The sequence below is a fragment of the Schistocerca cancellata genome, chromosome 5, assembly GCF_023864275.1.
Source record: "Schistocerca cancellata isolate TAMUIC-IGC-003103 chromosome 5, iqSchCanc2.1, whole genome shotgun sequence".
Lineage (NCBI taxonomy): Eukaryota > Metazoa > Arthropoda > Insecta > Orthoptera > Acrididae > Schistocerca > Schistocerca cancellata.
This window is the reverse complement of record NC_064630.1, coordinates 614310642-614334135: the sequence shown is the minus strand read 5'-3', so window position 1 is coordinate 614334135 and position 23494 is coordinate 614310642. Positions and strand designations below refer to the sequence as shown.

The 23494-nt window shown below is 43.1% G+C and overlaps 1 protein-coding gene across 4 annotated transcripts in view; it reads right to left on the bottom strand.

Annotated features, from left to right (window-relative positions):
* The window catches only part of LOC126187648 (alpha-tocopherol transfer protein-like), a 122097-nt gene that overhangs the window by 78743 nt on the left and 19860 nt on the right, over positions 1–23494 (bottom strand). For 2 of the 4 annotated variants that reach the window (XM_049928856.1, XM_049928857.1), the window contains exon 2: positions 9803–9967. In XM_049928856.1, coding sequence (XP_049784813.1) covers positions 9803–9941 — 139 coding nt within the window. In that variant the 5' untranslated portion in view covers positions 9942–9967. Of the gene's footprint in view, positions 1–9802; positions 10039–14174; positions 14401–23494 lie in introns of those variants that run through there. The other 2 variants (XM_049928854.1, XM_049928855.1) reach the window with 2 other exon arrangements.

Here is a 23494-nt window from a genome sequence, read left to right as displayed (position 1 = left end):
AGCAAAAAAGACGGCAACAACGTATTGGCGTCTGGAAAAGGCTGTTCGGATAGCAGACTGGAGGTACCCAAGATTATCAATGGTAGAGCGACCTAGGAGGAAACCGCCCTGCCAAGGGGCCAGTAGGCCACGTGACTCAAGAATCCAACTCAACGACCGACACACCATACGATCCAGCAGCTTACAAAGAACGTTGGTGAGGCTGATGGACAGATAGCTATCAACATCAATCTGGTTTTTGCCGGGTTTGAGCACTGGTATGATGGTGTTCTCCCGCCAGTGCGATGGAAAGACGCCATTGCACCAGATCCGGTTGAAGATAACGAGGAGATGTCGCTTGTAGTCAGATGAGAGATGTTTAATCATATGACTGTGGATCCGATCTGGCCCAGGAACTGTGTCGGCCTAATGTGCTAGGCCAGTCAGGAGCTCCCACTCTATAAATGGGGCGTTATAGGGTTCACTGTGGCGTGTAGTGAACGAGAGGACTTTCCCTTCCATCCGCCGTTTGAGAGTGCGAGAGGCTGGGGGTAATTATCCGACGCAGGGACGCGAGCATACTCATCAGCAAAGTGCTTGGCAACCGCGTTTGCGTCGGTAGATAGCACGCCATTTAACACTGGAAACACCTGTTGGAATCTGGTACCCAAAATCCCGTTTGATCTTTGCCCACACTTTGGAAGTGAACGTATGGCACCCAATGGTGGAGACGTCTCTCTCCAAACTCTCTGGTTTCCGTCTTTTGATAAGCTGGCGAACGTGGGCACGGAGCCGTTTAAAGGCTACGAGGTGCTCCGGGGAAGGATGCCGTTTATGCCGCTGTAGAGCTCCCCGAGGCTCCTTAATTGCCTCAGCGACTTCTGGCGACCAGCAAGGAACTGTCTTTCGTCGGGGGCACCCTAAAGAACGAGGGATCGCATTTCCGCAGCAGAAACTACCGTTGTAGTTACCTGCTCAACCACCTCAGTGTGTCAGTGTGTCAATGGTGACAGGAGAGGTGCAAGCGTCCCAGTCTGCCTTGTGTTAAGCCTATCTGGGCAGGCGTCCATGGTCCTGACGCCGGGGCAGTGACAGGAAGATGGGGAAGTGGTAACTACCATACAGGTCGTCATGTCCTCTCCAGTGGATAGATGGGAGAAGGCGAGGACTACAAACCCAGAGTTCAATGGCCGAATATGTGGCATGTGTCACACTGAAATGTATTTAAGAGGTAGAAGTCAAGTTGTGACAGTAAATTTTCGACATCTCTGCCTCGGCCAGTAAGCACAGTACCACCCCACAAGGGGTCATGAGATTTAAAACCTCCCAAGAGTAGGAAATGTTTAGGGAGTTGATCAATCAGTGCAGCCAGTGCGTTCAGGGGTACTGCAGCATTGCAGACAGTTATTTCCTGCGTCGTCCTTATTCTGACAGCCGCCACTTCAAGATGGGTTCGAAGGGGCACAGGTTCACTGCATACTGACTTCAGGACATAGACACAAACTCCATCTGACACTCTATTATAGTCACTAAGGTTCTTGTAATAACATCTATAGCTGCGGAGGGCAGGAGTCCGCATTTCTGGGAGACAGGTTTCCTGGAGGGCAATGCAGAAAGCAAGTGTGAAGCTTAAGAGTTGCCTGGGGGTGAAACAAACCGCCGCAATTCCACTGGAGGATGACGTTATCTTGAGGCTGGGGAGGCATGAAGCGTGCAAGGAGGCAGGTCATGCTTCAGGGTCACCTTCTGCCACAGATTTAGTATCTGTTGCCGTTTCTATGGCCTATCAGGCACCAGTGAGATCCAGGGTCGCAGGGGATGCTAAGATCTCCACCGCATCCTCAGATGCATAATTGATAGGGAGTGATGGTTTTGGGGCCACCAGAGGGTCCTGTTTCTTAGCAGACTTCTTCTTAATTGGCTTGCTCTCTCGCTTCACTTTAGGGACTTGCTCGAAAGATTTCTCCGAAGCAGCTTCAGGCACAGAGGAAGACTGTGAAGCTCTTTGTCCAGCAGCTTTTGGCTCCTTGAACCACTGCTGAATGTCCACCATGGGATTAGTGGAGACCTTGGAAGAGAGGGCCCCAAGAGACCCCTTCTGCACAAGAGGAGCCAGAGGAGGCTGTTACTTCTCCGACAGGGGGGGGGAGACCAATATCCCCAGCATTTTGGGGGGGGGGGAGGGGCTTTCTCCCAAAGTAGGTGCTTTGGGAGCAATGAAGGATGATTTGCCCCCAACCACAAATGGGGCGGATGTATTCTGTTGGCCTGGAGGGTCCATTGTTCGTGGCACAGAGTGAGAAACCACTGCAGTTGGAACGGCGATGGTGACGTAGCTGCAGCATATGTCGACGCCCTGTACTCCATGATTTTCCACTCTTTTTGGAGTACTGGGCAGTCAGGCGAGCAGGAGGAATTGTGGTCTTCACAGCTGATGCGAGTGGGAGGAGGCGCACATGTAGTATCTGGGTGCAGTGGACATCTGCAGTACCGACATGTGGCACTGGAAGTTCAGCGGGAAGACAGGTGACCAAATTTCCAGCACTTAAAGAACCGCATTGGAGGAGGGAAGTATGGTATAACGTCACAGCGGTAAGCGATCACCTTGACCTTTTCGGGCACTGAATCACCCTCAAAAGCCAAGATTAAGGCACTGGCAGCAACTCTGTTGTCTTTGTGTCCGCTGTATATGCGCCAGGTGAAATTAACACTCCGCCGTTGTAAATTGGCGTGGAGCTCGTCGTCAGTCCGCAAGACGTGATCGCGGTAGAAAATGATCCCCTGGACCATATTGAGGCTTTTATGGGTAATGACGGAAACAAGGATATCACCTAGCTTGTCACAGGCGATAATGCTCATGATTGGGCTGTGTATGATGTCTGAATCAAGAGTGCGCCGTTTCGCATCTTGGACAGTGCTGTGACTTCTCCAAACTTATCCTCAAGGTGTTCAACGAAAAATTGACGCTTCATAGGTAGAAAGGAGTCCCAATCAGTTCTGCAGCAGACTAAGAACCGAGGCGAATATCGCTGTCATATTGCCCTTCTTAGAGGCTGCTGGTGCCGTACGGTCACCAGCAAGAGATGACAGTCCGCTTCATTGCGGGTCACCCACTCCGATCAGGAGCTCTCCCGATGGGCGCTACCCAGCCACAGTAAAGGGCGCCCCTCCCATCGGAGATTCGAGTCCTCCCTCAGGATTCAGTGTGTGTGTTGTTCTTAGCATAATTTAATTGACGTTAGTATAAGTAGTGTGTAAGTATAGGGACCAATGACCTCAGCAGTTTGGTCTCTTAGGACTTCACACTTATTAGAATATTTTGAACACAGCAAATGCCAACCGGCATGATGCCCCAGAAAGATAGGCATCTACTGCTTGGCATACGTGGGGAGTTTACAGCTCAGACATCAGCAGTGCGATACCTGTGTTGTAAGGGGGCTACAACCAAATGGGTATATGACGGCCCCACCACAACGGACAGGCTACTGTGCTGGATATTGGGTGCAGAGAAATCCAATATTGTCATAGGGGTGAAAGAGGACAGGGTACAACGGAAGATGACATACCCCGGAAAGTGTCCTCGCCCAAATAGTTGAATCGCAGGTGGAAACGCAAAGCAGTGACAAGAGATTCAGGAGATCGAATCTAGGGGCACTATGGATGATTCATGCACCCTATGAGGCGTCCTTCGCCATTTGGCCCGCACTTCTCTAGAATTTTTTAAAGTGGCAAGTCAAACCATTGAATGGGACCTGAACTCATAGGGTCGAAAATTGTGAGACTTCTTTTACTCGCCTCCTACGACAGGCTGGAGTACCTCGGGCCTTTTCTAACCCCAGGACCCGCAGGGGGTTTACCACAGACTATTATAGCAGTGAAAAATAAGTTACAAAAAGGAGCACAATATTTTCTTAATAGCGCATTAGCCGTGAAAGACATAAAATTGTTGTCAGTAGCCATGAAGAGCGACCTCACCTTGAAACTTTCCTTTATTTCTCAGGCGAGATTTGTGATTCGTTATGACTAAACTGCACGTAAAATAACGAGAAGAACGATGACGAAGTTAGTTAAAGCGGAAAAAGGATGTAGATAACCTGCTACTTTCACAGAATAGCGTAAGTAGTTTCCAGATAAGGTTAATTCTCAGTTTGCACGAACAGAACAGCAGAACCACCAGATGTGCACTGATGATTGTCAGTACAAAGAAAAGTACACACTAATTATGTCAGATGATCATCTTTACTGAGGGTATGACGGCCACATAGTTGTTAGATGAATATGCTATTTTTCAACTTGGGCCATAATCTATCTGAACATCCTTCTTTACCTCCCACCGTTGCCGAGGTCGCTAACCCACTCTTGTGCGGTGGCGCTGAACTCAGTGCTATGCCAGTTGGAATCAATGTGGCGGAAAATTTTACTGCCAGTATTTGGCCAGTGAAGGAAGGAGAGGTGGCATGAAGTTCACGAATACCAGACTTGCATTGAATTCCAAATGTCTCCGCAGTGCGTCAAGAAGTGAGTGTATGTGACCCTTGAGCGTTATCCACCCATCGGATGGGGACGTTAAGAGGGCGACCCACTTGGTGCTATTCGCAAGGTGTGTACTTAATGCCGGTACCGGTTTCACTTTCTTCCATTCCATAATCTGTAATAATCACAACACCGCGCTATATAAGCACTAATCTTACGATTCAGGTACACATTTGACACTTCGTTAGACTCCCTCAAGTGCTCGCCTACACACCCTCCATAAGTATGGGACAACTTTGACTATTCTCCTTTGGTCAACGTTATATTTTAGCAAACTGTAGCGTTATGAGCATGTAGGCAAGTTATTCGTCCACCTGTGGATGGTATCGATGAGAGCTGAATGTGCTTGCTTGGCTGGGTACGTGTCGATGGGGCGAAGACCTCGCGCGATCGCGCCAGGCGAGAGCAAGTGCAGGGACAAGGAACACGTGACGGGAAACGGGGAAAATCCCTAATCTGGGAATTTGGACGTCTGTTACTAGCATGGTCTTTGTCCAGCAGATGCTCCAAGAGATGGTGACTTAATTACAGCTCTTTGAGATTCTACAGTAACTCATCAAATATTAATGGAAATCTGGTTACATTTGCAGTCTCAGAAACATGAGACACTTAGTGACACAGCAAGGTCCCAATATCTTTAAAATGGTTCAAATGGCTCTACGCACTATGGGACTTAACATCTGAGGTAATCAGTCTCCTAGACTTAGAACTACTTAAATCTAACTAACCTAAGTACATCACACACATCCATGCCCGAGGCAGGATTCGAACCTGCGACCGTAGCAGCAGCGCGTTTCCGGACTGAAGCGCTTATCACAGGTCTGTCACAGTGGCCGGCTTATCAGTTAACAAAAATTTACACAACCAAACTTTTAACCGCTTCGTGCAATTTCAACAAACGATATCTTAGATGATAGCCTTGCACTATAGCTATCACCCCACGAAGCTACGGACCTATATCACTTTTATTTGTTCATTTACCGCGTTTTTTATGTGTGTTTCTTCACGCAAATGTTTGAACATTGTATCCGCCGCAATTACACAGTAAATCAACACAGCATCAATATCTCACATTGTCATATTTGTGTAGTTATAACTGACGAGTTTACTATTTTGCCAGTAACTGTATTTAAATATTTATTGCAAGAGCTATTAGAAAACTGCTAATTTACAAGTAGTCAATCACGTGTGTTAGTTGACACCAAACTGAAAAAGAGAATCAAAACACACTTTGTCAAGAAGGCATAAATAGAAGTTTAAACAATACTTAGAGCCATCTGTTGTCGCTTACCTTGAGTATACTTGCGCAAGAGTGTAGGCTGATTTATTTATGAACCAACCATTAGTAATATTTATTGTAAATGATCTGAATATAACGAAATGTTTACGGCGTTTCTTTATTTAAATATTGCTGTAATATATTAGTTTAGTCCTGGAAATGGTCAAAGAGGAGCCAGCTCACGTATGTATATCTAAGATCCGCGTATTTTTGGTGGGGATGACTTTCAGTTAAGGGGAAAGCAGACAGTAGCGGAACACCACAAGAATCACGAGCTCAAGGGAGAGATACTGGTCACTTTATGTTCAGTTCTTCAAGAAGGCAGACCTTTCTGCAGTAAGGAGCATGACTTGGCCATGACTTTGTGATTGATTCTGGGTACTGAATGGCCGCCGCCATACTTCAATTTCTCAAGGGACCTGAGATTTCGAGAGATCTGAAATTTCACCAGAGTAGGACATTAACTTTTGCCGATTGATTTATGGATATCAGACAGCGTATGAGTTCCTGTTCTTTGCATCACTTATGTTAATTTGTGAATCGTCACGTTGAACTCCGAGCTGTTGGGAGTTGTTGAATCTTCGTGTATGGTGATTACGAAACGGATATAGTTTTCGCATATGTTTGATAACTATTTAGTTTGGGGATACTGCTACGACTCTCGAAACACTCAACGTAACTTTACAGCATCTGATAAGGGTATTTTCTGTCTGTATTTTAACTCAATAACATAGGACCATTTACCGTTTATTTCAGATGTCCTCTTCGAATAAGGACCATTCAATACAATTCATCAGTTACAGACGTTACAATAGAACCCCAGCTATTAAATTATGTATTTAACTTTTATTTTGTATTTCTGTGTATTTCATTAACTTGCAATTCTAGGCAATGCATTGATTATTTGTCTGCACGATCAGAGCTGTTGTTATTGTGGTCTTCAGTCCAGAGACTGGTTTGATGTAGCTCTCCATGCCACTCTATCCTGCGCAGTCTGCTTCATCTCCCAGTACCTACTGGACCCTACATCCTTCTGAATCTGTTTAGTATATTCATCTCTTGGTTTCTCTCTACGATTTTTACCCTCTACGCTGCCCTCCAATACTAAACTGGTGATCCCTTGATGCCTCAGAATATGCCCTTCTTCTAGTCAAATTGTGCCACAAACTCATCTTCCCTCCAATTCTGTTGAATACCTCGTTATTAGCTATGTGATCTACCCATCTACTCTTCAGCATTCATCTGTAGCACCACATTTCGAAAGCTTCTATTCTCTTCCTTTCTAAACTATTTATCGTTCAAGTTTCACTTCTTTACATGGCTACACTCCATACAAATACTTTCAGAACGAATTCCTGACACTAAATTTATACACGAAGAAAGCAAATTTCTCCTCTTCAGAAAAGCTTTCCTTGCCATTGCCAGTCTACATTTCATATCCTCTCTACTTCGACCATCATCAGTTATTTTGCTCCCCAAATAGCAAAACTCATTTAATACTTTAAGGGTCATTTCCTAATCTAATTCGCGCAGCATCACCCGATTTTTCGACTACATTCCATTATCCTCGTTTTGCTTTCGTTGATGTTCATCTTATATCCTCCTTTCACACTGTCCATTCCGTTCAGCTGCTCTTCCAGGTCCTTTGCTGTCTCTGACAGAATTACAATGTCATCGGCGAACCTCAAAGTCTTTATTTCTTCTCCATGGATTTTAATTCGTACTCCGATTTTTTTTATTGTTTCCCCTACTGCTGGCTCAATATATAGATTGAATAACATCGGGGATATGATACAACCCTGTCTCACTCCCTTTCCCAACCACTGCTTCCCTTTCATGCCCCTCGACTCTTATAACTGCCATCTGGTTTCTGTACAAATTGTAAATAGCCTGTCGCTCCCTGCATTTTACTCCTGCCACCTTCAGAATTTGAAAGAGAGTATTCCAGTCAACATTGTCAAAAGCTTTCTCTAAGACTACAAATGCTAGAAACGTAGTTTTGCCTTTCGTTAGTCTATTTCTAAGATAAGTCGTAGGTTCAGTATTGCCTCACGTGTTCCAACATTTCTACGGAATCCAAAATGATCTTCCTCAAGGTCAGCTTCTACCAGCTTTTTCCATTCGTCTGTAAAGAATTCGTGTTAGTATTTGGCATCCGTGGCTTATTAAACTGATAGTTCGATAATTGTCACATCTGTCAACACCTGCTTTGAGAGCTACAGATTATTATTTGCAGCGAGTCAGCTGCAGGGCATGAAAGCAAACGTGCGCAGCTCTTTTTAATCGAGCTATTATCTTTAAGCATAGCTGTCCATAGCCCAAGCACCTAAAGTAAGAGCAACCGCAGGTATAAGCGCAACAGCTCGCATGGACTGCTGTGTTGAAGAGAAACTACTTACTAGCAGTAACCGTTAGGTACTGTCACAACATTTACTGCCTTTGGCGTACCAAGTGTCAAAACCTCAAGAACTGTTAAATTGGTGAAATCAAAACCAATAGAACAGCAAAATGTGAATACGCTGACATTTCTATGCACGTGGAAACATTTCTAGCTGGTCACTGGACAGTGGGCAATAAGCAAAGACCGGTTATGATACGAAGGACCAATTCAGTCTGAGCAGAAAAATAAAACTTTATTTATACCATGTAGCTTCTGGCATAATACTTGCGCTAGTGTAATTATAAACATTACGAGAACTTTAAGGTGAGAAAACATTTTACTAGAGAAACATGTACTAGACAGTATACACTGTGATCAAAATTATCCGGACACCTCGCTGAAAGTGACTTACAAGTTCGTGGCGCCCTCTATTGGTAATGCTGGAATTCAGTATGGTGTTGGCCCACCCTTAGCCTTGATGATAACTTCCATCTTGCAGGCATACCTTCAGTCAGGTGTTGGAAGGTTTCTTGGGAATGGCAACCAATTCTTCACGGAGATCTGCATTGAGGAGAGGTATCGACATCGGTCGGTGAGGCCTGGGACGAAGTCGGCGTTCCGAAACATCTAAAAGGTGTTCTATAGGATTCAGGTTAGAACTCTGTGCAGGCCAGTCCATTACCGGGATGTTATTGTCGTGTAACCACTCCGCCACAGGCAGTGCATTATGAACAGGTGGTCGATCGTTTTGAAAGCTGTAACCGCTATCTCCGAATTGCTCTTCGACAGTGGGAAGCAAGAAGGTGCTTAAAATATCAATGTGCTGTGATAGTTCCACGCAAAACAACAAGGGGTGGAAGCCCCCTCCATGAAAAACACGACCACACCATAACACCACCGCCTCCGAATTTTACTGTTGGCACTACACACGCTGGCATTCGCCATAAGCACACCTTGCTATCGGATCGCCACATTGTGTACCTTGATTCTTCACTCCACACAACGTTTTCCCACTGTTCAAACGTCCAATATCTATGCTCCTTCCACCAAGCGAGACGTCGATAGGCATTAACCGGCGTGATGTGTGGCTTATGAGCTGCCGCTCGACCATGAAATGCAAATTTTCTCACCTCCCGCCTAACTGTCATAGTACTTGGAGTGATCCTGATTCAGATTCGAATTCCTCTGTGATGGTCTGGATAGATGTCTGCCTATTACGCATTACGACCATCTTCAACTGTCGGCGGTCTCTGTCAGTCAACAGACGAGGTCGGCCTGTACGGTTTTGTACTGTACGTGTCCGTTCAAGTTTCCACTTCACTATCACATCAGTAACAGTGGACCTAGGGATGTTTAGGAGTGTGGAAATCTCGCGTACACACGTATGACACAAGTGACACGCAATAACCTGACCACGTTCGAAGTCCATGATGTCCGCGGAGCGCCCCGGTCTTCTGTCTCACGATGTCCAATGAATACTGAGGTCGCTGATATGGAGTACGTGGCAGTAGGTGGCAGCGCAATGCACCTAACATGAAAAACGTACGTTTTTGGGGATGTCCGGATACTTTTAGTCACATTGTGTGTGTGTGCTCGGACAGTTGTCAATATAGAAGTCTGGTGCCACTTACCTATATTCTTCGGCAAGTGTGGTTGCAGGTTGAGCCAGTTCCGTAGAGACGAGACAGCCTGCTGTATGTTCTGCTCTGTCGTCCCCAGCTGTTTGCGCACAAACGCAACGTCCTCGGCGGTGGCAGCTCCCAGAGACATCCTCAGTGCGCTGAGATATTTCGTATCTGAGGGCAACACATGTATCATGCATCAATCTCTCCTCTCCTCCGCTATGCTGATGTGCCAATGGAGAAATCTGTGAAGCATATTGCGATACTTCTTACAGATCATACTGGTAAATTGCAATAAATAGTGAAATAGCAAGAAATTATAATGAAATCTGCAATACTGAGCACTCGCTATCTAAAAATCACGATACGTTCATCAAAGTAAGTCCTCCTCAACGTTAATATACTACTTTTAAGCCGTTGTGTCCTGACGGTTGATATTTATGTTCGAAATTTCCTTTAGTGTTTTTTTGATTCTACATTACAGTATAGTTTGCCATTTCAATGTCTGCTTAGAATCTACGTTTAGGTTGATCCAGGAACTACGACGTGGGTGTACCAGTATTCTGTTCACGTCGGCATGCTTGAAATCGGTCAGTTCCCTTACTTCTCACCCTTGAGGTGGTTGGTATCGTTGAGTATTGACAGGAGATTCACCTGCCACTATCACTTTATGGACATTTGACCTTACTACAGTGGTTGCGGCTTGTGGGAGTATTCCACTGGCAGCCGCCTAAGTGCCAGTGCGAGAGTTATGGCGGTGGAGTGGAAACACACACCCAAAGTAGTCATCTCGATGGTGGGGTTCCAGGACGACCGCCGAAATCAAGCATTCCGATGGTCTAGGACCCATCACAATCAACTCTGTATGGGACAGGAAAGTAGCTTACCGTGCAAATATCTTACCTACCAGAAATGTCACTGCCTAGCCATGTTATTTGTGCTGTGCAATAGCATTTGCAACTCTTAAATAACGTTTGTACATCACTATCAACCGTTAGAATACAAAGGTTTAACTTGACATCATAAATTAAATGTAGAGCCAAAGGCGTCTGTTCTTAAACGCAAAATCAGACACACTTGATATTCGTCGACTTTAGCGCCACCTACCGTGAATGATAAGCAGTGGTTTGAATAAACCGTGCGTATCTTTTGTTGTAGAATCCGAATACACAATGAAAACTGGGTTTACCATTCGAAAATATAAAGTTGATCCCGACCCCGCAGGAGACTTAGTCAGAATAGACAGATACACCCTTTACTAATATTAATTTTTAAGCTAGAACATTTCTTTTTTCGTGATACTCAGTTGTCTCTAGTTAGAAAAACACCCCGTATAAGAATAAACACAATTAAAGCTTATAAAGGCTAAATCAGTGAGAACTAACAATACTGCGCTCAGCAGCACAGGAAATCACGAACGATACAACCTGTTACCCAGGTCATCGCTGTTTTCTTTCATTTAGAAAGCAATAAGAGAAGAAAGTTCCGAAATAGGAATGTATGATACCAAAGCAAATGATGAAGTATTAGCTGAAATTAAGGAAGAATTTCCAGAGAGGACAATGATTAGATTACATGATACAGCGTGTTAGTTAATAACAAATAAAAGAACTATTTTAGAGAACACTATAGTGGTGTAGTAAACTCATAAGAAGCACAGTGGATATGGCGCAGGAGCATTTTTTCCAAGGAATGAAGAACACATATCATGGCAAAAATAAACAAGGTATTAGAAATGGTGTTACTGAAATAAACTTTGTACCACAAACTTTGATAGCAGACATTGAAACTGAAGAAGTAACTGAGATTATGCTCACGATACACAGCGCTGCAGAGAAATGAAACGGACTGTGAGAACTAGGAGAGGAAAAACTAGAAACAAATGACATGCAGTTTTACAAAAGGAAACGATTTAAGCGAATAACTATACTACGAAAAGAACGCACGAGGAAAGTATGAGTGTACAGACGTCTTTAGAGCACCCTTACAAAAATGGCAGCAATGAATCCTGAAACCACTTTCAAAGAAGTGGTAGTCTATGGAAACAACTGTACTCGCAGACAAACGATGGAGCAGACACAAGTAGGCGGCAATGAGTACTGTTGGTAAATCATACGAAACAAGGAGCGTTCTGTCATTCGCTGCAGTTGCGCAATTTTGAGGAAAAAGGGTATCTTATAAATCAGCTACCGGAATCCCAATAAAAAAGCTAAAGTCATCTAATGTATCTTATTTAGAGAAATATCACATGATGTGTGCAACGTATAACTCACAGGGATGATTTTAGACAGTAGGTGAAATAGGGTTCTGTGAACTAACAATATTGTGGTCAGCAGCACATATGATGTGATAATTTACAAATTGTTGTTTGTTTAAAAGACCATTCTAGGCATTAACCTCATAAGATTAAAGGGAACTATAGAAAACGTAATGCTTAAATAGAAACCTATATTTTCTTACACCGTTCTTCATCTAATTATCGTTGTCGGCTTAAACATAACGATGAAGTGCAACATGTAGTATAGTGCAAAAGCAATCAAAATATTTTTACTTATATTTTGTGAAATCATATTGTGGTATTCCATTAACAATACCAATACACTTACAATAGCGCTTAAATACTTTCGATAAGGGTAGTGGACAGAAACTGCGGAGTAATCTATATAGAGGCATTAAAAGCTGGAAAAAACGGAAGACGTTTAATAAAGGAAAACAAGTGGAGGAAAAGAACTGCCAGATGTTTTCGACGAGGCGTGCATAATAAAGGATGCCTTAGATGCAACTGGGAATGGACGTATGATCAGTGGATGAAAAATATACCACCTAATACAAGACATTACAATGAAACACCGTACTGAAAACCTAAGACAGTGACAGGAAAGAATAAAGAAGGTAGTGATTGATACACTTGTCCGTAGGGCGATGATGTGGTGATGACGTTACGTATACTTTTCGAGGAAAACCGAAGAAAGTAAATAATGTATTATGCTTATCCATTACGGATATTTTAGAACCGTGACTGTAAATTGAATGTAAATAACTTATACACAACTGCAACCAGTCACTTTTTTGAATAATAATGCTTTATTCCATGAACCGGTTTTCGAACCTTTTCAGGTTCATCTTCAGATGGTTTCGGGAGGATCCAGGAAGTTACATCATTACTGGTAGTAGCATAATGCTGGGTGCTGGTTTGCGACAGTATAGGCGGCTTTTTTAGGATCTGTCTGCCTTAATTTTGATGTCCAGAACACTTTCACATAAACTATATTAGTTTACACTTTGACAGTGACACTTTTCCAGCATCCAGTATGCGCTTTACATCATCTGAAGATGAACCTGAAAAGGTTCGAAATCCGGTTCATGGAATAAAGCATTATTATTCAAAAAAGTGACTGGTTGCAGTTATGTATAACTTATTTACATAAATAATGTATGTACAGGGATATCAGCAGGTCGTACTTCAACTAAGTCGTGGAAATAACTGTTGTTCTAAGGAAACTCCTGTTATCTTGTTATCTGAATTGGGCTTCAAATCTTGATCAAAAGACAGACATAAAAGTGATAAAATGTATTTAAATACTGCAAAAATAAATTTGTAAGCAAAATATATAGTTTCGTGTGATGTGAAAGGGAAGCAACAAGAAAGGTTTTTGTGTGTTTTACTGCTGCGATCACCAGTCCGAAGACTCCATGCAGTTATCGACGCAAGTGTATCTCTGTTTAACGACTACAACCTACATCCATTTTAATCAAACACTTCCTTACTATTCTGACGATTGCGTGACGCCTTCAAATGCGTCTTGTCAATCGATCCCTTATACTGTTCCAGTAGAACTATAATTTTCTTTTTTCTCCCCGATTCGATTTTATATCTCCTCCTTAGATGTTCTATCTAACCATCTAATTTTCAGCATTATTCTGCAGTGTCATATTTGACTAGTTGCATCCTCTTTTTGTCTGAACTGTTGTTGATCGTCCAAGATTCACTTCCGTAAAAGGCTCACTCCAAACACCTTCAGAAATGCTTCCTAACTTTCAAAATGGTATTCGATGTTAACTTGTCCCCACGTACGAATGTTTTTATGTTTGCTATTTTTAGTGTATACTTCGTATCCTATCTTACCTCGGACATCTTTAGTTGTATCCTGCCGAAATGATAGAATTAATGAATGACACAATTAATGGCATTTGACGTAGGGACGTTAATAACTCCGCACAACTAGTCACAAGCTTAGCGGCTTGACTAAGCAGTTTTAAAATGAACTTAAAATTGTAGTGTAGATGCCGAAGACGGTAAGAAACGTATCAGAACCCACCGCCCATATGAAACCAAAAAGTCCGCTTACCGCCTTGTAGCGAGCAAGGCCTGGATACTTACGTCAACAGTGAGGACGGAACTCTTCTGCGCAGCAACGGAGGACGAAATGCACGATCGTCATGCCACACAACGCCGTTTCAAGCCCGAAGGGAGAATTCCAGCACTCGTAGGACTTTTTCACTCCCTCGATAACACTTCTACGAATCTACAGGTCGTCAGCGGCAGGTGTAATCCAGACGGCGGAGCAGGGCGAAAGCGCGTAGAGGAGCTGACCGCAACCACAGCGATGGCCAGACGTGCAATGCTCTCTTCCACCGCGGCGGTCCCTGACGCCCTCGTCGGCCTATTACGTAACGGCCGGCTCGGAACTGTGCTGCCAGCCCTGAGTCCTGCCGGTAATGACGGCTATGAAGCCACAGGAAGCGTGCTATAGCATTTCCCGTAGCGTGGCGTCCAACCCACGCTAATACTCGCTTCTGCTCTGGCGTCACTTGCGTCTCCTGCAACGCAATGTAAGAATCCTTACGCGCCTCAAGCCTTAACAGTGGCAGTGGAAACATTTTTATATTTCCTCACAGCCCATGATTATCAGAACTCTCTTTCTAGATTTAAGGCTTATGTTCCGTAGAAGCAGCCATCATTGGCTGCTCTAGTCAACCTCTTGGTCCAAGTGGTTTTAGCTTCCAAGGTAGCAGAATTCCACAGTTTCACCTACTTCGTGATCCACGATTTTATGTTAAGCTTATTGCTAATCTAATTTTTGTTACAAATATTTACTATCAAAAAGAGTCTTGATCAAAATTTATTTATTACGGTAAACGGTCTCGACTATTACTGTGGTCATCTTCAGACCTATAAGTCGCATACGAAGCTTTAATTAGCCACTACACCTCTCCCTCCCTCCCTTCTCCCCCCCAGTCCTTTTGTATTCCCCTCCTCTGCCTCCCCCCTCCCTGTCGCGTCTGCCCCCCACCCCTCTTATGGGTCCTCATCCTCCATCAGCTCCTTTCCCGGTTCCCCCCTCCCCCCTTCGCTTTTACTCTCCTTCCCCCCCCCCTTTTTGTTTTCCCATCTTCTGTCCAGTTTCCCCCCACCTGCTCTCGACTGTGGTGTCACCTTTGCCGACTTTTTCGTGCAGTGTTCTAGTGACTATTCAGTGTTGTTTGTCTTTCCCGTGTTGCGAACAGAAACCATGCTGTCGCTGGGTGTGAATTTTATATCCTTTGCGAACAGAATCCAGACTGTCGCCGTGTTTTTTAATTGTCTATTGTGTTCCCTGTCTGCTCCGAATGTATTTTTATTCGCTTCATCATCGCTCTGTTGTTTGTTTTAAGTTCCCCGTTTTCTTTTCACCTTGTTACTCACTAAGTCCCCGATTTTATCGCCTGTTTTTTATTATTATTTATTCTCCTGCTCTTTGTCAGAAAATCTGTAGGCTGCAGAGCGGCGTCCTAAGCTGCTGCCAGCCCGCCCCCCTTCGGGGGGAATTGAAATTCAATAAAGGAAAAAAAAAACTTTAATTAGAGGGTTACATGCATTAAAGAAAATACATAAAGTTATAAACCTATAAAACGATGAATTACCAACGAGTAAGAACCTCCTTCTGCTGGAGAATCACTACTGGAGAAACCAGTGCATGTCTTACTATATACTGTATAATGAGGCCCCGCCAACTTCTGACGGAATCACGTCATTACTAACCAATGGGTTATAGGTCGAATAACAATGTAAAATTTCTTAGTCAAACGAACATTGTCGAGAAAGAAAAATACTACACACTAAACTTAGCTTATTAAACAGCTATTGTCAATTAAGAAGCGTTAAAAATATTTAAACATGTAGGACAAATGAACTTCGTTTTGACAGTACATGGGTTGCGCTCTCAAGGCCTGTTAGTGAACCATTTGGAACCACTGGTTGCCATGGTGAAGTTGGACGCCGTTCCAAAGAAGAGGCAGCAGGCTTCTTTCCACTGAAGTTGTAAAGTCGACAGGCAAACTAGTGATTGCCATCGTGAGGATAAACGCCAGTGAAAAGATGTGGCAACAGGCTTCTTTCTAACGAAGTTCTTTTTTCCTTTTCTTTTTTTTCTGTCTTGACAATGTTCATTTAACTGAGAAATTTTACATTGTTATTCGACTTATAACCAATTGCTTAGTAATGATTCAAATGGCTCTGAGCACTATGGGACTTAACTTCCGAGGTAATCAGTCCCCTAGAACGTAGAACTACTTAAACCTAACTAACCTAAGGACATCACACACATCCACGCCCAAGACAGGATTCGAACCTGCGACCGGAGCGGTCACGCGGTTCCAGACTGTAGCGCTTAGAACCGCTCGGCCACTCTGTCCGGCGCTTAGTAATGACATCATCAGAAGTGGGCGGAGCCTCCATTATATATAGTAAGACGTGCACTGGTTTCTCCAGTAGTGATCCTCCAGCAGATGGAGGTTCTTACTCATTGGTAATTCATCGTTTTCCAGCTTTATGCCTTTATGTATTTTCTTTAATGTATGTAGCCCTCTAATTAAAGCTTTGTATACGACTTACAGTTCTGAAGATGAGCACAGTAATTGTTGAAACCGATTATCGTAATAAATAAATTGTGATCAAAACTGTTTTTGATAGTAAATTTTTGTAACACATTGATCACTGTTCACTCCCGTAATGTATTCAAAAGTAATTAATTTCTGTTACTTTTTATTACGTTGGCCTTTATTTGGTTTACTCCAGGCCATTTGTCACGCCCAGACACCATTCCATTCAAAATCTCCTGCAATTTGTCCTTGATTTCGATGATGATAACAATGTCATTAGCGGTGAGCAAACAATACCCGCGTTCGAACGGGCGCCAAATTTCCCTGCACGCGGCAGGCGTTCGATACAGTATCGAGCCTTTTCGAGCAACCACGTGATATCTGACTATGCGCTGCTAGTGCAAGGGTTACGCGAGAAACTGCAGCCTAGCCACAACAATAAGCTATGACTCTGCTTAAAATTTGAGTTTCCTGAAATTCGAAAAGAAGCAAATATTACCACTGCGTAAACTCCTGTTATATTTGAATAAATTTGCGGTAAGAGTACTTCTACAGTGCCGGCATGTATGCATACATTTATGGCCACTTTCAAGTGAAGGTAACAGGCAAAGGCGAAAATGTAGTACCCTGAAAAAAATATTTCACTGAACTCAGAACAATATTTGATTTGATTTTAAGAGCTTAATGATTTACACAGTGTGTAAGAAAACATAATTTTAAATCTCTCTGTAAATACCGTTTGAAAACTAGATGGCGGCATTAAGATGAAAGAAGTAAAAAAGTGGATCAAGAATTAAATACCAAAGAAAACAAATACATCGCGATCAACTGACTAACTGCCATTGCGAGAATAAATTACAACGAGAATACCAGTGTTGGAGATAGAAAATTCCAGCAGACGTCGCTAGATCGAAGGACGAGCGAATGCTCGATGTTTAGACAGAGTCATGATTGCAGTCTCTTACTTCTTTATTAGTGACCTACTCGCTAGAAGGTACAGTATTTTAGTCCCTGTTTTATAGTGAATAAAAACCCTAAGACTGGTCGCGGACATATTACCAACAACAGTCACTAAGTCGTGTGCTAATCGAAAGATCGAACAGAAGCCGAGATTTCCCGAATTGTGGCGTAAACTGTTCGCACAGTTCGAGTCGCGTTCGAATACAGTCCTAAATGTCATTACCGGATCGTGTGAGTCATTCGCTTCTGCATGATTCCCATAGCCTCAGTAAATTTGGACCACGATATTTTTCCTCTAGACTGTATATAGAATAAACTCGTTCTGAAGTGTGTCTTCAAACATGCGAACACAGCCGTAAGCAACTAAAAACATATCATGTAATTAATTGTACTTACCATTAAATAAAGATGATATTTACCTCCAGTAATAAGAGTGACTACATCGTCTTCAGTAATTTAAACATCGCGTGCCGTACATAATTATGCAAAGCACAGTCGCCAAGCGTCCTTATCTAAAATATGAAGGTGCATGACATGGAAGTTCTTATGAGAACAAAAGTGTTTCCACGTGATGTAAATGTCACATCCATCTAGAAGCACTAAGAAAAGCAAACCTTGCAATAAGTCCTTGAAACACACTGTTTATACTCACTCAACGAACCGCCACACGTGCAATATGCTTGACCAATTTCGGACTGTCAGTCAGAGAATAAAACTATAAGAATCTTACGACTATCCATACGACTTCAAAAGTATCTCTGTCACTTAGTAACAATTATGTGAAAAACATATTATATAAATAAATCGGTGTTGCACAGAACAACATTTCAGCATCTTTAGTACATACGTCGATGAGTATTTCAGGGACTGAACATAAACTATTGACATCTACCGCTATATCTACACGGGTACTTGGGTTCATCGGAGCACCTTCACAATAATACTCTATTATTCCACTCTGGAACAGAGCGCGGAAATAGCGGACTCCTATATCTTTCCGTGTGAGCTCTGATTTCCCTTATATTATTATTATGATCATTTCTCTCTACGTAGGCCGGCATCAACAAAATATTTTCACGTTCGGAGGAAAAAGTTGGTGACAGAAATTTCGCGAGAATATCCCACCGCAAGGAAACACTCTTTTGTTTTAATGACGTCCACGCCAAATCCTGTATCATGTCCGTGACACACTCACAACTATTTCTCGACAATACAGAACATGCTGCTCTTTTTCAACTTTCTAGATGGACTCCGTTAATCCAATCTGGTAAGGATCTCACACCGTGCACCAATACTCCTAAAGAGGACGGACAACCGTAATGTAGGCAGTTTCTTTAGTACATTTTTTCCATCTTCTTAGTGTTCTCCTAATAAATCGCAGTCTTTGGTAAGCCTGGGAAACGGCCTTATTGCAGTGGAGACACCGGTTCCCGTGAGATCACCGAAGTTAAGCGCTGTCGGCGTGGTCGACACTTGGATGGGTGACCATCCAGGCCGCCATGTGCTGTTGCCATTTTTCGGGGTGCACTCAGCCCCGTGATGCCAATTGAGGTGCTACTTGACCGAACAGTAGCGGCTTTGGTCAAGAATACCATCTTACGACCGGGAGAGCGGTGTGCTGACCCCACATCTCTCCTATCCGCATCCTCCACAGAGGATGACAGGCCGGTTGGATGGTCCAGTAGGCCACTCGTGGCCTGAAGACGGAGTGCTTTTTTTTTTTGGTTCGCCTACCCCCCAGACATTTTCTGTGTGTTCTTTCCTATTTCAATTGTTCCTAACTGTAGCTCCTACTTATTTAGTTGAATGTACTGCCTTTAGATTTGATTGATGTATCGTGTAACCGCAGTTTAAAGGATTCATTTTAGCACTCAGCTGCCAATTTCCGCGCTGAGACGAGCAGGCTTTCGTCCTATAGATTCTCCTCCAGAGATCGTACGCTTTCAGTGCTCGTGATGCGGTCGCAAGGTGGCGCGCACCGGCAGAGATGATCGACCGAGCGAGCGTGCGGAGCGAAGGGCAGTTAGTAAGACCGTGTCGTTGGTAGTGGAAACGAGAGGCAACTTTGGCGGCGAATACTGTCGCTATGGAACTGTCCATTCTGGTAGGCGCATTTTGGAATGGAATGCGTAGTGTGGTTGTTAGCCGATTATATGTTGTTGTGGGTCGCCACTCGTGACCTTCCTTTCCGATGCTGTTCGGCACGGTACGATTGTATTTACATAATTCGTTTGAGACATTTTCTCCCCTTCATGTGGGAAGTGCGATGAACCCGAGACAGATTACTGGTTTATTCTCAATCACGAAACTCTGTCCACAATTTATTTTGTGGTTCGGCCTTCGCAACTCGTGCCATTCTGACTGGGGTAAATCGTGTTAGCGTCTGATTGCGACCTTGGGGCTTACTGTGTATTATTTCTTAATCTTATTGTTTAGTCGGTTTCAAAATGCACTCCGTATTACTGAAAGACCGATGCAAGATTGTATGGTCATTTCGCCATATCTTTCTGCGGAGTATTGCTCGTTTGGGTCCATCAAGGACGTGTAATTATTGTAAGGCTAATTTATCATTGTATGTCTTTCCTACAGGTAATCTTATGTAAGTGTGATTTGAATTGCTTGTTTGAAATACCTAGGGTTTAAGTGTGATTAGGTTACTACTTGCTGGCAGTGAAATTTTGTTTAACGTGTTTTGGTACTAATTTCATGTTGTTTTATCTAATATTGTTCTAAGTGCACTGCCTTGGGTCTATTAGGATAGGATTACTTATTTAAGGAGTTTAAGTTATAGCTTGTTCGTTGTCGTATTGGGAAGCGTGATTAACTGGCTCGTAATTTCTTACTATTTGTTGTCTCTCTGAGCTTTGGTTATGGGTCTCACCAGCCATTTCGGCCCCTTGCGTATCTTTCTTACTTAGTAGACTTTAATGTTCCGTTTATGCTCCAGGTACATCCAATAACAGTTGTTTGTTTTGAAGTTAATACTGTCTGAGAGAATATATGTGAAACAAAATCGGTCTGAGACTTTGTACCTCGCACTATTGATCAGGTCGACAATTGGTGGTCGAACGGGACAACTTGCCGCTATCAACGTTGCCTGTCGTGTATGGTGTTCACGTCTGTACCTGGTTGGCGCCTGGAGCCCAGATATTTTTATAAGTTAAGTATCGTTTGCTGGTCCAAGATTCACAAACGTAAAAGGAATTTCTGTTTACGTAATTGTTACCTATACTTTCCAGGCATTAGCTAAGTTGTGTTTCAGAAGAAGGACGTGCATCTTTAAAGTTGCTTGTTCCGTTTATTCAGTTATAAATGTATTTACCAAGCGTGTCATTTACTGTCTGTAAGTCAGTTTTGTCACTGTTCAGTTTGTCTTCAGTCTAGTCGCCGAGATACTTAACACTGAAAGCATTTCATTGTAATCGCATTACAATAATCCTGAGAAAACTGCATTAACGTAAATTGGCTTCTGACACTTATATGAAGTGATTGATCCCTATCATTCTATTGTTAATCAAGGTGCAATAATCGCATGAAAGTTACATTTGCGTAAATCGGCTGTTGCCGTCTGATGTGTAACTAGTAATCACTGTAACGACAAGTAGTTCAGGGAATTGTTATTTAATCCCAGTTTATTGTTTTACTGATTGTATCTGTATAAGAATTTTTGTCTCAAGGGCAAACTTGTGCCATTCATTTGACAAAATTTTTCATTATATTTGTTTACATGAATAAAGCTGTGTGCAATAAAAAGTGAATGAAGTTCTCCCTCCCCCTAGGTCGAGTCCTTCCAGTTCAATCCTTATGAGGGTTTGAGGCGCCGACGTATCTCCTCAACACGCACCATACATATATCTTATTTAAGTCGTTTTGCAATCGGTGCTGATATTCTGATGACTTTACTAGACGATAAAAGACAGAATCATTTGCAAACAACCTAAGATGGCTGCTCAGATTGTCTCCTAAATCGTTTATACTGATGAGGAACAGCAAATGGCCTATGACACTACCTTGGGGAACTCTAGAAATCATTCCTATTTTACTCGAAGACTTACCGTAGATTTTTACGAACTATGACCTCCCTAACAGGAAATCACGAATCCAGTCGCATAACAGACGGTCTTCCATAAGCATGCAATTGATGTTCAGTATAATATTGTTAATCGATGTATGTAATACAATGCTGAATTTCAAATTTAGTATCCTAGTACCTGAAGTAGAAAAATTAGTGAAAATATGTCCACATTTTGGTGTGAACCAAAATGATGACCATTACAGTATGTGACAAACAAGGAGAAACGACGGCAGAAATCAATTGTGGGCAGCACAAACTTTTTAGTAATAGTACTTCCAATTAATTGCGTGATCTGTCTTCAGCTACTTTTCGCTACTGTCCATCGCTACGTTTTGAGATACACTTGAGAATGAGCAACGCCCGAGACTGGTAAAAATTTTATACACAATCAGGTGGAAACACGTCATTCTTAGAATCTTATTAACATCACTCTGAATCTTACCCCATCTCCCCCCTCCCTCCCATACCATTTCTATTATTTTCGTTACCGCTTCCTCGATATATTGACCGTACACTAGCGGTGAAAGATTGCATCCATATCTTAACAGCTTTTCAATATGTGTGTGCCGTTGTTCTCGACCCTATTGCCTCAAATAATGCCAGATTACACCCGGTAGTCTGCGAAGGCACAACCAGGGATTGGGCCTTTCCGGTAATTGTGGGTAAATGCTGTCAATCAATCGATTCTGTCATGACCTCTGAGTGCCTCGAGTAATAGAGAATCCCTCTACCACAGTTATCGCCTTGAGGCATCAGAAAATGTAGGAGACGACATCCCTCATGTCTCTCGTATTAGCGAGACTGTTTTTCTGCATCTGACGAGTAACCGCCAAGATCACATCGTGAGCCTCAGCCGCACATCCTAATCAGGTGGTAACACCCACTGCCATCAAATGAGTGCATGGGTAGGACAGATTTCATATCTAATCGCGGTGTGGGTTGCCAAGGGGCTCCATCGTGGCTGCAAAACCCCTGGGAACTGCATCCACGTGATACGTCGCCTGACATCTGAAATGTTTCCCATGTCCCGTGGTCCACAGCCCGTGCATGTCACATATTATGTGGCGGCAATCCCTGGTTAAGAAAACCGAGGTGCATGACGGTGCATGAACGGTGCATGAACGGAGAAAGACGCCTCCTCATGTATTTTCCAAGTGTACCTTTTCATCTGGGTTAATGCTTTTGGATAGAATTTCGTTAAAGAATCTAATTCCCAAACGCATGGCAACCGATCTGTAAATTTTCCTGGAGATTTTTTACTATTCCACGTCCTGAATTAATGACGGAAGTGGTACGACAGAAACATAGCAGTTGAATAGGAAGTACGAACACGTACTTGACGTATAAGCTGATCTTACATATGGGATCTGTGTGTGGTCCGCACACAGAACCTTTAGCAATGTAGGGTCAAGATCTTTTTTCGGGGAGGGTTTAGTTTTAGGGCGCGAAAATAACTGAGGTCATAAGCACCTATGTCATAACCTTAGACCACTAGTAAGCAAAAGAAATTAAAATCGACTACACATTAAGCCTAATCGACGGAAGGAAGGAACTAAAAGCAAGCACTTCCCCTTGGAGGAAGGCCCTAAAAGTACGCCGTAGTGACAGCGGGGGGCCCAAGCCAAAGATTGAATTCCTTCGTCATACTGCTACGAAGGATAAAAAGTAAAACACGGTCGATATCCCACGCGTCATTAGCTAAAACGCCCGATGCTCAGACGGAAAACATACACTGGAATGTAAGCGGTTAAAAGAAGAACATTCGGTCAGGAAATGACGAACCTTCAAAGCTTTATGACAATGAG